The sequence below is a fragment of the Symphalangus syndactylus genome, chromosome 23 (assembly GCF_028878055.3).
Source record: "Symphalangus syndactylus isolate Jambi chromosome 23, NHGRI_mSymSyn1-v2.1_pri, whole genome shotgun sequence".
In the NCBI taxonomy this organism is placed as follows: Eukaryota; Metazoa; Chordata; class Mammalia; order Primates; family Hylobatidae; genus Symphalangus; species Symphalangus syndactylus.
In genome coordinates this window covers 25,684,767-25,700,873 of record NC_072445.2, presented here as the reverse complement: position 1 = coordinate 25,700,873, position 16,107 = coordinate 25,684,767, and the positions used below count along the sequence as shown (strand labels likewise).

Below are 16,107 nucleotides of genomic sequence, written 5' to 3'. Positions count from 1 at the left end.
TTTTGGCCAAGCAACTGAAAGAATAGAATTACTATCAAATTGATCTGAAGATTGCTGCAGAACAGATTTGGGGGGTAAGAAGACAAAATTGGGAATTCAGTTTTAGATATGCTTAATTTGAGATATTTATTAGACATTCAAGAGGAGACGTCAAATAGGCATTTATGTATACATATGTTTAGAGGACAACTTATCATCATAAAGAGGACATTTCAAGCCATGAACCTGGACAACTCACCGAAGGAGTGAGAAGAGAATCACAGAGAAGATAACCAAAGATCAAGTCTGTGGCCACAGCCATGTTCCCAAACCATCTGTTTTCTAACATTGGTGGGCATGAAAATGCCTATGGCTCGCTCCTTCCTTCCTTCCTTCCTTCCTTCCTTCCTTCCTTCCTTCCTTCCTTCCTTCCTTCCTTTCTTTCTTTTTCTTTCTTTCTTTCCCTCTCTGGCCCACACTACAATCTACTCGGCTTGCTGCTGCCCGCGCCGCGGACTGCCTGGGACTGCCGGCGCCCGCCACCGCTGCCTGCCTTTTCTCCTTTGGATGCAGGCACGCGTTCGCCATCTTGGCCACGCTGGTCGCCAGCTCCTCACGCCGAGTGCTCTGCCCGCCTCAGCCTCCCGAGGTAGTGGGACTACAGACGGAGTCTCGCTCACCCAGTGCTCGGTGTTGCCCGGGCTGGAGTGCGGTGGCGTGGTCTGGCCTCGCGGCAGCCTCTACCCCCCGGCCGCCTGCCTTGGCCTGCCAGGGTGCTGGGATTGCAGCCCCTGCCCGGCCGCCGCCCCATCTGGAAGGTGGGGAGCGCCTCTGCCCGGCCGCCCCGTCTGGGAGGTGTGGAGCACCTCTGCCCGGCCGCCCCGTCTGGGAAGTGAGGAGCGCCTCTGCCAGGCCGCCCCGTCTGGGAAGTGAGGAGCGCCTCTGCCCGGCCGCCCCGTCCGGGAAGTGAGGAGCGCCTCTGCCCGGCCGCCCCGTCTGGGAAGTGAGGAGCGCCTCTGCCCGGCCACCCACCGTCTGGGAAGTGAGGAGCGCCTCTGCCCGGCCACCCACCGTCTGGGAAGTGAGGAGCGCCTCTGCCCGGCCGCCCCGTCTGGGAAGTGAGGAGCGCCTCTGCCCGGCCTCCCATCGCCTGGGAGGTGAGGAGCGCCTCTGCCCGGCCGCCCCGTCCGGGAGGAAGTGAGGAGCACCTCTGCCCGGCCGCCCCGTCCGGGAAGAAGTGAGGAGCGCCTCTGCCCGGCCGCCCCGTCCGGGAAGAAGTGAGGAGCGCCTCTGCCCGGCCGCCCCGTCTGGGAGGTGAGGAGCGCCTCTGCCCGGCCACCCATCGTCTGGGAGGTGAGGAGCGCCTCTGCCCGGCCACCCATCGTCTGGGAAGTGAGGAGCGCCTCTGCCCGGCCTCCCATCGCCTGGGAGGTGAGGAGCGCCTCTGCCCGGCCGCCCCGTCCAGGAGGAAGTGAGGAGCACCTCTGCCCGGCCGCCCCGTCCGGGAAGAAGTGAGGAGCGCCTCTGCCCGGCCGCCCCGTCCGGGAAGAAGTGAGGAGCGCCTCTGCCCGGCCGCCCCGTCTGGGAGGTGAGGAGCGCCTCTGCCCGGCCACCCATCGTCTGGGAGGTGAGGAGCGCCTCTGCCCGGCCACCCATCGTCTGGGAGGTGAGGAGCGCCTCTGCCCGGCCACCCGTCGTCTGGAAAGTGAGGAGCGCCTCTGCCCGGCTGCCCCATCTGGGAAGTGAGGAGTGCCTCTGCCCGGCCACCCATCATCTGGGAGGTGAGGAGCGCCTCTGCCCGGCCACCTATCGTCTGGGAAGAAGTGAGGAGCGTCTCTGCCTGGCCGCCCCGTCTGGGAAGTGAGGAGCCCCTCTGCCCGGCCGCCCCGTGTCTGGGTAGAAGTGAGGAGCTCCTCTGCCTGGCCGCTCCATCTGGGAGGTCTACCACGGAGGCCAGAAGCAATGTGGGGGCTGGACGTGGTGGCTCACGCCTGTGGTCCCGGCACTCTGGGGGGCGAGGCGGGTTGATCACTTCGGGCTAGGAGTTCGAGACCAGTCTGGCCAACTTGGCGAAACATGAAGAATACAACAGACAAACCAACCAACCAACTCAATGACAACAAAACAGGTCTACCCTGGAGTCATACTCTAATTTTTTCTATTTTCCTCCCTTTCTGATCCTTTATCCCACTTTCTTTTTCTTCCTCTTCCTTCTCCCTCTTCTTTGTCAAATAGAGGATTGAGTTATTATCACTGATCCATATAAAGTCCCTCTCTCATTTATTTTAACTCCCACCCCCATTTCTATTCCCCGACTTCCCATGTGCAACCTTCCTAATATGTTTGATACGCATCTTTTTGTTTGTATGTATTTTTAGAAAATGTTTATTGTTTTTGTATGCAAAAAAAATTAATAAAAAAAAAAAAAAAAGAAAATGCCTATGGCAACAGGAAGTTGGCCTCAGAATGGGAGGCAAGGAGATACATACATATATATATATATATATATATGGTCTTGTTTTATATATATATATAGTCTTGTTTTATATATATATAGTCTTGTTTTATATATATATATATATAGTCTTGTTTTATATATATATATATGTAAGGTCTCAGGTAAAGAATATGCTAACTGAAAAGAATTACTTAACTGATTGTTAATTTTTAAAAGGCACTTATCTATTTATTAAGAACAGAATTAAGAGTTCTGTGCTCCTCCCACAAAGAATAAATGGGGTAGAAGCGTTAATGTAGAAAAGCTCTGTGGAAAGTTTCCCTGGAATCATGGCAGATGGAAGGCAGGACTAGATTGCAGCTCCCACTCAGATGGGCAGAGCAGCGTGTGAAGGCTCGCACTGTGAACTTTTGCTCCAGGATGACTGCAGGAATAAATTAGGAAAGCAGAGAGAATCCACAGACCCTCTGAAGGAAGCAAATTGCTCCTGCAGGACCCAGGAGACATCCCAAATACTGTGAGTGCCCAAACTATGGAAGTGGGAAAGGGAGATCATCTGCCCCCGAACACACACCCCCACTGAGGAACCTGAAGATCTAGATTACAGGAGCAGGAGAAGATTCTGACCTTACCTGGAGCTGGGTCAATTCAGAGAGCCGAGTGAAATACGGGGGTAGAGGAAGCAGTGGGAAAAGTCCTATGGTCTCGCTGGGGTCCCCTACCAAGCCATTTCTGCCTTGCTTCACAGGGGTACTTGGGGAGGGCAACCAGAGGCACTGGGAAAAGGCCGCAGGAAGAAGGGAACCTCCAGCTGAACTTTGTAACAATTTGAACCAATCGAGAAGTCTCCTGGCCAGAACTCGGGAGAGGGTATGAATCCAGTGTACAGATTCCACAGGTGGGGGAAGAACGAAAGCCCCACTTGCTTTCGAAGCTGGGAGGCAGATAGCCTGGGGCAAGTTCTCAGCCCTGCTCGCCCACTGCCTGGAAACAGACTTGGTGCTGTTGGAGAGGGGCGGGATAGTGGGAGTGAGATTGGACCTTTGGGTTGCATGGGAGCTGGGTGAGGCCTATGACTGCTGGCTTTCCCCCACTTCCCTGACAACCTGAAGTACACAGTAGAGGCAGCCATAATCTTCCTAGGAACACAACTCCATTGACCTCAGACCCTCACCCCCATCCTCCACAGCAGCCACAGCAAGACCTGCCCAAGGAGAGTCTGAGCTCAAACACATCTTGCCCTGCCCCAACCTAACGGTCCTTCCCTACCCACCCTGGTAACTGAAGACAAAGGGCATATACTCTTGGGAGTTCTAGGGGCCCACCCACTGCCTGTTCCCCCCCGGACTACCATAGCTAATGCTATCTTGAAAACACCACCTCCTGGCAGGAGACCAACCAGCACAAAAATAGTACATTAAACAACCAAGGCTAAGGACCCTCACAGAGTCCGTTTCACACCCCTGCCACCTCCACCGGAGCAGGTGCTAGTATCCATGGCTGAGAGACCCACAGATGGCTCACAGCACAGGACTCTGTGCAGACAACCCCCAGTACCAGCCTGGAGTCTGGTAGACTTGCTGGATGGCTAGATCCAGAAGACAGACAACAATCACTACAGCTCGGCTCTCAGAAAGCCACATCCATAGGAAAAGGGAGAGAATGCTACATCAAGGGAATACCCCGTGGGACAAAAGAATCTGAACAGCCTTGAGCCCTAGACCTTCCCTCGACAGAGTCTACCCAAATGAGAAGAACCAGAAAACCAACTCTGGTAATATGACAAAACAAGGTTCTTTAATGCCCCCCCAAAAATCACACTAGCTCACCAGCAATCGATTGAAACCAAGAAGAAATCCCTAATTTACCTAATAATTTAGAAGGTTCGTTATTAAGCTAATCAGGGAGGCACCAGAGAAAGGCAAAGCCCAATTTAAGGAAATAAAAAAGATGATACAAGAAGTGAAGGGAATTTTTTTTCAATGAAATAGCATAAATAAAAAACAACCAAAACTTCAGGAAACAATGGATGTGCTTATAGAAATGCAAACTGCTCTGGAAAGTCTCCGCAATAGAATCAAACAAGCAGAAGAAAGAACTTCAGAGCTCAAAGATAAGGTTTTCTAATTAACCCAATCCAACAAAGACAAAGAAAAAAGAATAAGAAAATATGAACAAAGCCTCTAAAAAGTTTGGGATTATGTTAAATAACCAAACCTAAGAATAATCAGCATTCCTGAAGAAAAATCTAAAAGTCTGGAAAACATATTTGGGGGAATAAGCAAGGAAAACTTCTCTAGACATCCAAACACAAGAAGCTCAAAGAATACCTGGGAAATTCACTACAAAAAGATCATCACCTAGGCACACTTTCCTCAGGTTATTTAAAGTTAAGATGAAGGAAAGAATCTTAAGAGCTGTGAGGCAAATGCACCAGGTAACCTATAAAGGAAAACCTATCAGATTAATAGCAGTTTCTCAGCAGGAAACCCTACAAGCTAGTAGGGATTGAGGCCCTATCTTTAGCCTCCTTAAACAAAAGAATTATCAGCCAAGAATTTTGCATTCAGTGAAACTAAGCTTCATAAATGAAGGAAAGATACAGTCTTTTTCAGAAAAACAAACTCTGAGAGAATTTGCCACTACCAAGCTAGCACTATAAGAACTGCTAAAAAGAGCTCTAAATCTTGAAACAAATCAAAACACATCAAAACAGAACCTCTTTAAAGCATAAATCTCACAGGACCTATAAAACAAAAATACAATTAAAAACAAAAAACAAAAAATCCAGGTATACAGACAACAAATACCATGATGAACGGAATGGTATCTCACATCTTAATACTAATGTTGAATGTAAATAGCCTAAATGCTCCAACTAAAAGATACAGAATTGCAGAATGGATAAGAATTCACCAACCATCTGCTGCCTTCAAGAGACTCACCTAATACATAAGGACTCATGTAAATTTAAGGTAAAGGGGTGGATAAAGAAACTCCATGCAAATGGACACCAAAAGTGAGCAGGAGTAGCTATTCTTGTATCAGACAAAACAAACTTTAAAGCAACAGCAATTTAAAAAGACAAAGGGGGACATTATATAATGATAAAAGGCTTGTCCAACAGGAAAACATCATAATCCTAAATATATATGCACCTAATACTGGAGCACCCAATTTATAAAACAATTACTAATAGACCTAAGAAATGAGATAGACAGCAACATAATAATAGGCAGGGACTTCAAAACTCCACTGACAGCACTAGCCAGGCCAAGACAGAAAGTCAACAAAGAAACAATGGATTTAAACTATACCCTGGAACAAATGGACTTAATATATTTACAGAACATTCTACCCAACAATGGCAGAATATACATTCTATTCAACAGCGCATGGAACTTTCTCCAAGACAGACCACATGATAGGCCACAAAATTAGCCTCAATAAATTTAAGAAAATTGAAATTATATCAAGCACTCTCTCAGACCATAGTGGAATAAAACTGGACGTCAATTCCAAAAGGAACCTTCAAAACCATGCAAATACTACATGGAAATTAAATAACCTGCTCCTAAATGAGCTTTGGGTCAAAAATAAAGATGCAAATTAAACAATTATTCGAACTGAATGACAATAATGACACAACCTATCAAAGCCTCTGGGATACCGCAAAGGCAGTGTTAAGAGAAAAGTTCAAACCCCTAAACGCCTACATCAAAAAGTCTGAAAGAGCACTAACAGACAATCTAAGGTCACACCTCAAGGAACTAGAAAAACAAGAACAAACCAAACCCAAACCCCGCAGAAGAAAGAGAATAACCAAGATCAAAGCAGAAACAAATGAACTTGAAACAAACAAAAAAAAACAAAAGATAAATGAAACAAAAAGCTGGTTCTTTGAAAAGATAAATAAAATTGATAGACCATTAGCAAGATTAACCAAGAAAAGAAGAGAGAAAATCCAAATAAGCTCAATTAGAAACAAAATGGAAGATATTACAACTGACACCACAGAAATACAAAAGGTCATTCAAGGTTACTATGAACACCTTGACGCACATAAACTAGAAAACCTAGAGTAGATAGATAAACTCCTGAAAGGTAAAACCCTGCTAGCTTAATTCAGGTAGAATTAGATACCCTGAACAGACCAACAAGCAGCAAGACTGAAATAATTTAAAAATTGCCAGCAAGAAAAAGTCCAGGACCAGACAGATTTACAGAAGAATTCTACCAGATATTCGAAGAAAAACTGGTACTATTGGCACTATTCTACAAGATAGAGAAAGAGGAAATCCTCCCTAAATCATTCTATGAAGGCAGCATCACCCTAATACCAAAACCAGGAAAGGACATAACCAAAAAATAAAACTATAGACTGATATCCCTGATGAACATAGATGCTAAAATCCTTAACAAAATACTAGCTAACCGAATTCAACAACATATGAAAAAGATAATCCACCACGATTAAGTGGGTTTCATACCAGGGATGCAGGGATGATTTAACATATGCAAGTCAATAAATGTGATACACCACATAAACAGAATTAAAAACAAAAATCACATGATCATCTCAATAGATGCAGAAAAAGTATTCAACAAAATCTAGCACCGCTTTCTGATTAAAATTCTCAGCAAAATTGATAAAAGGGACATACCTCAACATAATAAAAGCCATCTATGACAGACCCACAGCCAACATAATGATGAATGAGGAAAAGCTGAAAGCATTCCCTCTGAGAACTGGGACAAGATAAGGATGCCCACTCTCTCCACTCCTCTTCAGCACAGTACTAGAAGTCCTAGGCAGAGCAATCAGACAACGGAAAGAAATAAAAGTCATCCAAATAGGTAAAGAAGTCAAACTGTCACTGTTCACTGATGATATGATTGCTTACCTGGAAAATCCTAAAGACTCCTCCAGAAAGCTCCTAGAACTGATAAAAGAATTCAGCAAAGTTTCTGGACACAAAATTAATATACACATATCCGTAGCTCTTCTTTACACCAACAGTGACCAAGCTGAGAATCAAATTAAGAACTCAACCCCTTTTACAATAGCTGAAAAACAAACAAACAAACAAAAACTTAGAAATATACCTAACCAAGGAGGTGAAAGACCTCTACAAGGAAAACTACAAAACACTGCTGAAAGAAATCATAGATGACACAAATAATGGAACGAATAATGGAAACACATTCCATGCTGATGGGATGGTAATCAACATTGTGAAAATGACCATACTGCCAAAAGCAATCTACAGATTCAATGTAATTCCCATCAAAATACCACTATCATTCTTCACAGAATTAGAAAAAACAATCCTAAACTTCATATGGAACCAAAAAAGACCCCACATAGCCAAAGCAAGAATAAGCAAAAAGAATAAACCTGGAGGCATCACACTACCTGATTTCAAACTATACTATAAGGCCATAGTTACCAAAACAGCATGGTACTGGTATAAAAATAGGCACATAGACCAATGGAACAGAACAGAGAGCCCAGAAATAAAGCCAAATACTTACAGCCAACTGATCTTCGACAAAGCAAACAAAAACATAAAGTGAGGAAAGGACACCCTATTCAACAAATTGTGCTGGGATAATGGGCAAGCCACAAGTAGGAGAATAAAACTGGATCCTCATCTCTCACCTTATATAAAAATCAACTCAAGATGGATCAAGGACTTAAATCTAAGACCTGAAACTATAAAAATTCTAGAAAATAACATTGGAAAGCCCCTTCTAGACATTGGCTTAGGCAAGGGTTTCATGACCAAGAACCCAAAAGCAAATGCAATAAAAACAAAGATAAATAGCTGGGACTTAATTAACCTAAAGAGCTTTTTCACGGCAAAAGGAACAGTCAGCAGAGTAAACAGACAATCCACAGAGTGAGAAAAAATCTTCATAATCTATACATCTGACAAAAGATTAATATCCCGAATTTACAATGAACTCAAACAAATTAGCAAGGAAAAACAAAGAAGCCCATCAAAAAGTGGGCTAAGGACATGAATAGACAACTCTCAAAAGAAGATATACAAATGGCCAACAAACATATGAAAAAATGTTCAACATCACTAATGATCAGGGAAATGCAAATCAAAACCACAATGCAATATCATCTTACTCCTGCAAGAATGGCCATAATCAAAACATCATAAAATATTAGATGTTGGTGTGGATGCAATGAACTGGGAACTGCTGTTGGGAATGTAAACTAGTACAACCACTATGGAAAACAGTGTGAAGATTCCTTAAAGAACTAAAAGTAGAACCACCATTTGATCCAGCAATCCCACTACTGGGTATCTACCCAGAGGAAAAGAAGTCATCATACAAAAGATACTTGCACATGCATGTTTATAGCAGCACAATTTGCAATTGCAAAAATGTGGAACCAACCCAAATACCCATCAATCAATGAGTGGTTAAAGAAAATGTGATATATATGATGGAATACTACTCAGCCATAAAAAGGAATGAATTAATAGCATTCACAGTGACTTGGATGAGATTGGAGACTATTATTCTAAGTGAAGTAACTCAGGAATAGAAAACCAAACATTGTATGTTCTCACTCATAAGTGGTAGCTAAGGTATGAGGATGCAAAAGCATAAGAATGACACAATGAACTTTGCGGACTCAGGGGGAAAGGGTGTGGGGGATAAAAGACTACAAACTGGGGGCACTGTATACTGCCTGGGTGATGGGTGCACCAAAATCTCACAAATCACCACTATAGAACTTACTTATGTAACCAAACACCACCTGTTCCCCAATAACCTATGGAAATAAAAAAAAATTGTTTTTAAAGTAGTGGGATAACATCAGCTTTCCCAGGTAGAATAAGAACTTGATTGTTACATAGAAAGAAAAGAAAAAATATATTTAAATACTGTGTTTAAAAATATACTTTTCATGGAATTTTATAGCAGGCTGGGCTCCTGGTTATCATGTATTCTAACCTTCTGAGTTTATAGACGAGGAAATTAGAGATTGTGACTACAAGGTCACAATGTTAGCTGGTAGGAGACCCAGAATTAGAATCCAGGTCTCCTAACTCCCAGGAAGTGCTCAGAATGCCACAATAAACATAAAAATATTTGTATTTACTTCAAGATGAAGGGGGGAAATGCTGCATAAATATTTTCATATCACACACAATTATAAAAAGCCAAGTCATATTTTTAATTTTACATTATTATAAGCATATATGTTACATGTTTGGCTTGCCAATTTTCAGTAGTGACATAGAAAAGAAATCAATTTTATTTGTTAATTATTCATGTCATTTTAGAACTAATATTTATTGAGCACTAAATATATAATAAACTATATAACTCCTTACCTTTATGAAGTATACACTCAGGTGGGACAGATAAACACTAAACAAATCAGCAACACAAATTATAATATAGTGCTGCGAAGGGAAAAAAAAAAAAGAGAGGGAAGTGATATAGAAAAATGAGGAGGAACTGCCATAGTAGAGTGGCCAGGAAAAGCCGCACTGAAAGGAAAGATGGAGTCAGCCACTTAAGGATGGTGAGGATATGAGAAACGCCATGTACAAAAAGGCCTTGAATTGGAATTTTCAAATATGAGAAGCGCCATGTACAAAAAGGCCTTGAATTGGAATTTTCAAATGCTGCCATTTCAAGGAAATCAGTAAAAATAAATCCAATGTATTGAAACATGATAGGTGAGAAAAAGGACCCAAGATGAGGTTGGGGAGAGAACAGGGAGGGCCAGCTCCAGTAGGGCTGTGAGGAACCTGTAGAGTTGGATCTTTATAGATGATAGGGAAGCCATGGAAGTGTTTCAGTCAGTATGTGACATAATCTGATTTTCAAAAAATAAGCCTGGCAGCTCTGTAGAAAATAAATTTATGGTAATAGTGAAGATGAAAATAAGTAAATGAATTAGTTACATATTTTAGAATCAGAAACAATAGAACTTGCTAATAGATTAGATGTGGATTGTGAGGGGAAAGAAGAATGAAAGATGACTTTCAAGTTGGGGGCTAGAACAGTGAGGTGAATGGTGGTAACGTTTACTGTATTGGTTAAGAAAGCCTGATGGCATTTTCCCAGAAAAATGACATAATCAGAGCTGAACTCTAGAGAATAAACAAGGCAGCACAGCATACCTGTTATAAGGATAAGGACTAGGAATGAGACTAAAACAACAGTTAGGTAGTCATTTGGCTTGTTTGAACTATGATAGCGGCAGAGGAAATGAAAGTGAGAGATATTTGACTTGGCAACTCATTAAGTGTGGAGGATAAAGGAGAGAAAAAGCCAAAGATGGCTCAGGTTTCAAGCTTGGATTACCTAGTGGAACCACACAGGGAAAGCAGATGTATGGGAAAAGGTGAGGGATAGAGATAAGTTAGAGACATACAGAACTTGAGGTACCAACAGTTCATCCAGGTGAAGATATCCCATGGGCCAGGGGGATACAGATCTGGAGTCTCAATGATGTCAGAGTTGGAACTAAATAGTGACATTGTCTACAGTGAGGTGATGGTTGAAATCACGAAAGTGGGTGAGATCTCAAGAAAATTATATAAAGAATGAGACAGAACCTTGAAAATACTTGTAAGTTAAGAATTGAAAAAAAGAAGGGAGGCTAAAGAATAAGAAACCACATAGAAAGAAGGAAGAAAATGAGAGTCATGGAGGCAAAAGAAGAGCACAGTTTCAAGAAGGGAGGAAGGGTCAACAGTGTCAGATGGCACAAACAGACCAAAGAGAATGCTGGCAAAGTAAACCTCTCTAGATCTGGTAAAAGGACAGCACTGGCTACCTAGGAGAAAGTATTTTGGGGCTGTGGGTAGGGAGAAGTCAGATTGTAAGTGATTTGACAGTCAAGTGAGAAACAAAGTTCTCTTGCTTAAAGGAGTCACAAGGTATTATAGAAAGAGGACAGGATGATATGACTCTAACAAGAGAAGTAGTCACTAGAGTGTCTGAAATAGAAATAGTATGAAACTTGAAGATGAAAAAGATGAAAGAAGAACATCAGAAATAAAGAGCTGGAAGTCAGTCTGGGAAACAGAATATAGTGGGTGATGCTGGAATTATATGGGAGCAAGGGGGAAAGAGGAGGGCACTTGGAATAGATACCCTGGTCTTTATGACCTAAGTAAGAAATGAAGTTATATTCTGTCTATGAGGAACAGTCCTAAGAATTTCCAAAATATAGACAAATATGTTGGCTATTATGTGGACCTCCGGGTATTAGAGGTCCTTCATTTAAAATTAGAACCTTCATTTAATTCAGAGAAACCATAATTCCCTTATTATAAACAAACAAACTTAGTTTCAAAGTCATGCATTTAGCTTCTCTCTACCCCATTATCTATGCTAAGGCTCATTTATCTAGAAATTGTGATGATCCAAGTAAAATGCATTGGAAAATAAAAATAATATTTTTATGTGCACTATCTTTAAAGAAATGAATTATGAATATTAAATAAGTACAAATTAAGTAACAACAATTAGTGTAAAATAACATAGAAAAACAAAAAATAGGAAGCCTATTTCCTACTCAAGCACAATTTCTCCTCTGAATTTTACTAGTACTTTCTTACGACATATATCACTGTATCACCTTCTACTTTATAACAGTTACTTACTATTCTTTTCAGTAAAAATTAAACATACCAGGATTCATATCTTGGTAATTATTTAGTGTCTATCCCACTTCTCTCTTGTATTTTCAGCCCTCTCCCTTCTCTGCTGATTTTGCAGTGCCTGTCAAAGCCACAAATAAAAGAAACAAGCAAAAGGAAAAGATATATCCAATTATATAAATCATACTGTTTAGTGGATGTTTAGGTTCGGCCTATGAATGCATATGTGAATGTGTCCCTATAAATGAGTTAAGTGGAGAAGAGGAAATGGTACGGATTCTAGTTGAGAGACTAAAATTGTTTAAAAATAAGTGATTATCAAAGTAAATGGCATAGTTCCTCCCCAGCCTCTAGCTTACAACAGGTACTCAATAAAAGTTGGCTGGCTGGATGAAAATGTTATAGACATTTCACAGGAATAATAAAATAAAAGTTAAGACAAGGAAAGAAACAGACTAAGAGTAAATGAAGAAAGGTAACTTATCAAAACTGATCAGTACTTCTCAGAACCAGTTACACATAAAACTCATCTGGAAATTAGAAATGATGAGGGTTGGAATAACATGATTTTCTTAAAAATCTCGCCAGTGATTCTGCTACATGGTCAGGGCTAGGGCTACTTCACTTTAGTGAAAAGAGGAGGCTCATTGACAAGGAAAAACAAGAATGATGTGGTAATGTCAACAGATGGAAATGAGGAAACTCACTGCAAAAACATAAAGATAAATGAGAAACAAACAAAAATGTTATACCACCCATTGGTTATGTAATACCAAACATGACATGTTCCCTGAAAAACAAAAACTTATGGAGACTGCCTGCAGAACACTGACAATAGATGGAGTCATTGTTTTCATAATGATATTCTGCATCTCATGAAGATTAGATATGTCACCATTACAGAATACAGTACCTTTAAAAAGTGGGAAACACATGGCCAATAAACATAGAATATAAATTCAAGAATTCAGAATTATAGCCAACTTTTCTTTAACTGCATTTGGAAAATAGTCTGGTGAAGTCTACAGGGAATTACTTTACTCCCTATAATCAGCTTCCTGACTAAAGAAAGCCTCTTTTTAGCCTGAGTTCAGCTGTCCATGACTAAGGGTTAAGGCATCTGAACAATTTTCTCCTCAGAGCACTTTGGAAATTCTGTGGTTTACTGTTTTAACTTTTCTGCAAGCAGTTGGCTCTCAGACCCTAATTCAAGGGGTACCCTAAAATTCCAGATGATACCTTTTTGTCAAAGGCCACATGCGCAGGAACAAAATCCGCAGGTGGGGCTTGTTTAGGTTGGCCATAAGTTAAGACTGGTGCCTTACTGGCCAATTCATCCAGCTCAGCCTGGGACAGCTGGTTGAACTGGAGCCGGTCTCCGCCTATCCCAACTGTTGGACGTCGAACAATTGCATAGCCGTTCCTGTAGCCCAGCGTCTGGCTTCTATGGAAGGCTGTTTTCTGAAGAAGAAAAGAATGTGTCATTAATAACATTAGACAAATATTTGTTAGGTTAAAAAAAAACTTTTAAAAATGTAACTTAAATCTTTGCTTATAAGCATCACAAAACTTACATCAAGAAGCTTACCAACATTAAGGCTGGGCATGGTGGCTCATGCCTATAATCCCAGAACTCTGGGAGGCTGAAGAGGGAGAATCACTTCAGCCCAGGAGTTCGAGACCAGCCTGGGCAACAAGATCCTGTCTCTACACAAACTAAAAAAAAAAAAAAATTAGCTGGGTGTGGTGGCTTGTGCCTATTATAGTCCCAGCTACTTGGGAGGCTGAGGCGGAAGGATCACTTGAGCCTGGGAGGTCCAAGCTTTAATAAGCTATGATTGAAACCACTGCACTCCAGCCTGGGCAACAGTGATACCCTGTCTCAAAAAAAACAAAAGCTTACCTACATTAAAAGATTCTGTATTTTAAAACACTTGAAGAAGAACAAGGAGCAAAGCAGCCACCTGAGCTTAAAGTAAAATTTAAAGCTGTGCTCTGTAATGCCCAATTTAACTACCAATTCACCTTGCATGAGAGATTAAAAGAGTATCTCATCTATACTCAAGTTTTTCACTAGTCTTCTCATGTTTTTCATCTGATATCTGGTGGCCGTAAAAACTGTAGAACCTAGAAGATATGGTTCCGTGAATTTTATTTTTACATGCAGTGAATTTATTTTTACCTGTCCCTCTTGTCACAATGACAGTGATACATTCTTACAACTCTTTGGAAAGCAACTGGATGGTATATTTAAAGTCTTGAACTCAATAATTCTACCCCAACCATTTATTTACGAATATGATCCAGAATTATGAGAAAGAACTATATGCCTGAAGCTGCCCATTACAATGGTAAATGTTGAAGACAATCTAAGAGACAATCACATGAAGACATGAGTAAATGATCGAAAACTCACTCAACGGATTATGGTGCTGTCATTAAAATATTTATTTTAAAGATCATGTGGCAACCTAGTGAAAATATTTATGATTTAATAAGCCTGAAAAAGCAACATATAAAATTATATGTGTACTGCAATTATAAGCACGGAAATATGTGCATGAAGAGACTGGTTTGGTTCTCTGTATTATACATTTCTAAATTATGTTGATTTTTTACAATGAACACATTTTTATTTAAAAGATTAAATAAAAAAGAGTAGAAAGGCAAATTAGAGGTTATGTTAATGGTTTCCTTTTTCTGTTGTGAGGATACTTTCAAAATTATATATATATAATATTCAAATATATACATAGATACAATTTAGGATTAATCATAAAAAATATTTTTATGAAAAAAACTTTCTACATCCTAATTGCTTTAGAGCCCAGCCTATCATCTTTCAAGATCTGTACTAACATGAAAGGTACAACAGAATAAACTTCTTTTGCTAAAAGGGTTATAAACTGTGGACATTTGTTTTTAAAGGTCATGTATTCAGAGTCACAAGTCAGTTGACAGGGACTGCTCCAGGTATATAGGAAACATGACATAGAACAAAATGTGCTGAGTTGACATCCTCATTGGGTAATTTATGGAACTTCAAGCTCTTCTTCCACCACCAAAGACAGAAGCAACATCAGTGACTTCAGTTTATTTCTTTGTTTTAGACAAATGTCTCTACCATCATTCAGCCATAACTCACAGACACCCCAGGCAAGGCAACCTCGGCCCTTTCCACCCCTCTTGTCCATTATGGTTCACCTTCTGTGTGTCTTTTTTTAAAATCGTTTTCCCGCTCCCCTTTAAAAATTTTTTAACTTCTTATCTGCATGTCTTTAGAATCACATTAATACATATTCAGTCCTTCACTGCTGAAGATACACTGATGATGCTTTTCAAATTTCAAATAGGGCAAATTGGTTGACACTTGGCCAGTGTATTTAAAATCTGAAATATGTCCAATGCACAGTTCATCTTACTTGTAATACAGCAATATGTTTTTAGGGCTTTGCACTTCCATCCACACCCCTGTAATTCCCTGTATCAACTCAGCCCTGTCTACACTCAGCAACACCAAAAGCTTAAGCTCATCCTGTATAGGGCAGGCAAGTGCCTACAACATTTTCTAAATTACATAAAACTGAAAAGTCCACTGGAACTAAAAATCTATGATGTTGTGTCTTAATGCAGGGATAATTACAGAGATTCAGAATACAAATTCTCTCACCGAACTTTCGATTTCATTCTAAATTTATTCTCCCAAAGAAAATAAATTGACAAAATATTTTATCTTAACTTTTTGAAGCTGGAGAGGAAGGCAAGAGTTTAAAGTATTAAACTAGATAAACATAAACTACTGTTAGCTCATCTGTGATGATCAGTCTACTGAATCTCATTATTGATTTTTCAGCACATACATTTCAGTAGCCCTGTTAGAATTAAAACAAATACAAATAATTTTAAGAGCTAAACTGTAGCAAGAGTTTAAAAAAAAAAAAGAATCCAAGCTGCTGCTGCTTTTTAAAAAATTTTGTCTAGAAAATGCAAATAAAAACACAAGGTTGGGAGAAGGAGCAA

The 16,107-nt window shown here is 40.8% G+C and overlaps 1 protein-coding gene across 5 annotated transcripts in view; it reads right to left on the bottom strand.

The window, feature by feature from the left end:
* Positions 1-16,107, bottom strand: part of EFHC1 (EF-hand domain containing 1) — a 172,269-nt gene that overhangs the window by 89,252 nt on the left and 66,910 nt on the right. For 3 of the 5 annotated variants that reach the window (XR_008654342.2, XR_008654341.2, XM_063632143.1), the window contains one exon: positions 13,327-13,548. Coding sequence is in view for 1 of the 5 variants with exons in the window: in XM_063632143.1 (XP_063488213.1) it covers positions 13,327-13,548 (222 nt within the window). In the remaining 4 variants the exon portion in view is untranslated. Of the gene's footprint in view, positions 1-7,101; positions 7,149-12,118; positions 12,209-13,326; positions 13,549-16,107 lie in introns of those variants that run through there. The other 2 variants (XM_055264453.2, XM_055264454.2) reach the window with 2 other exon arrangements.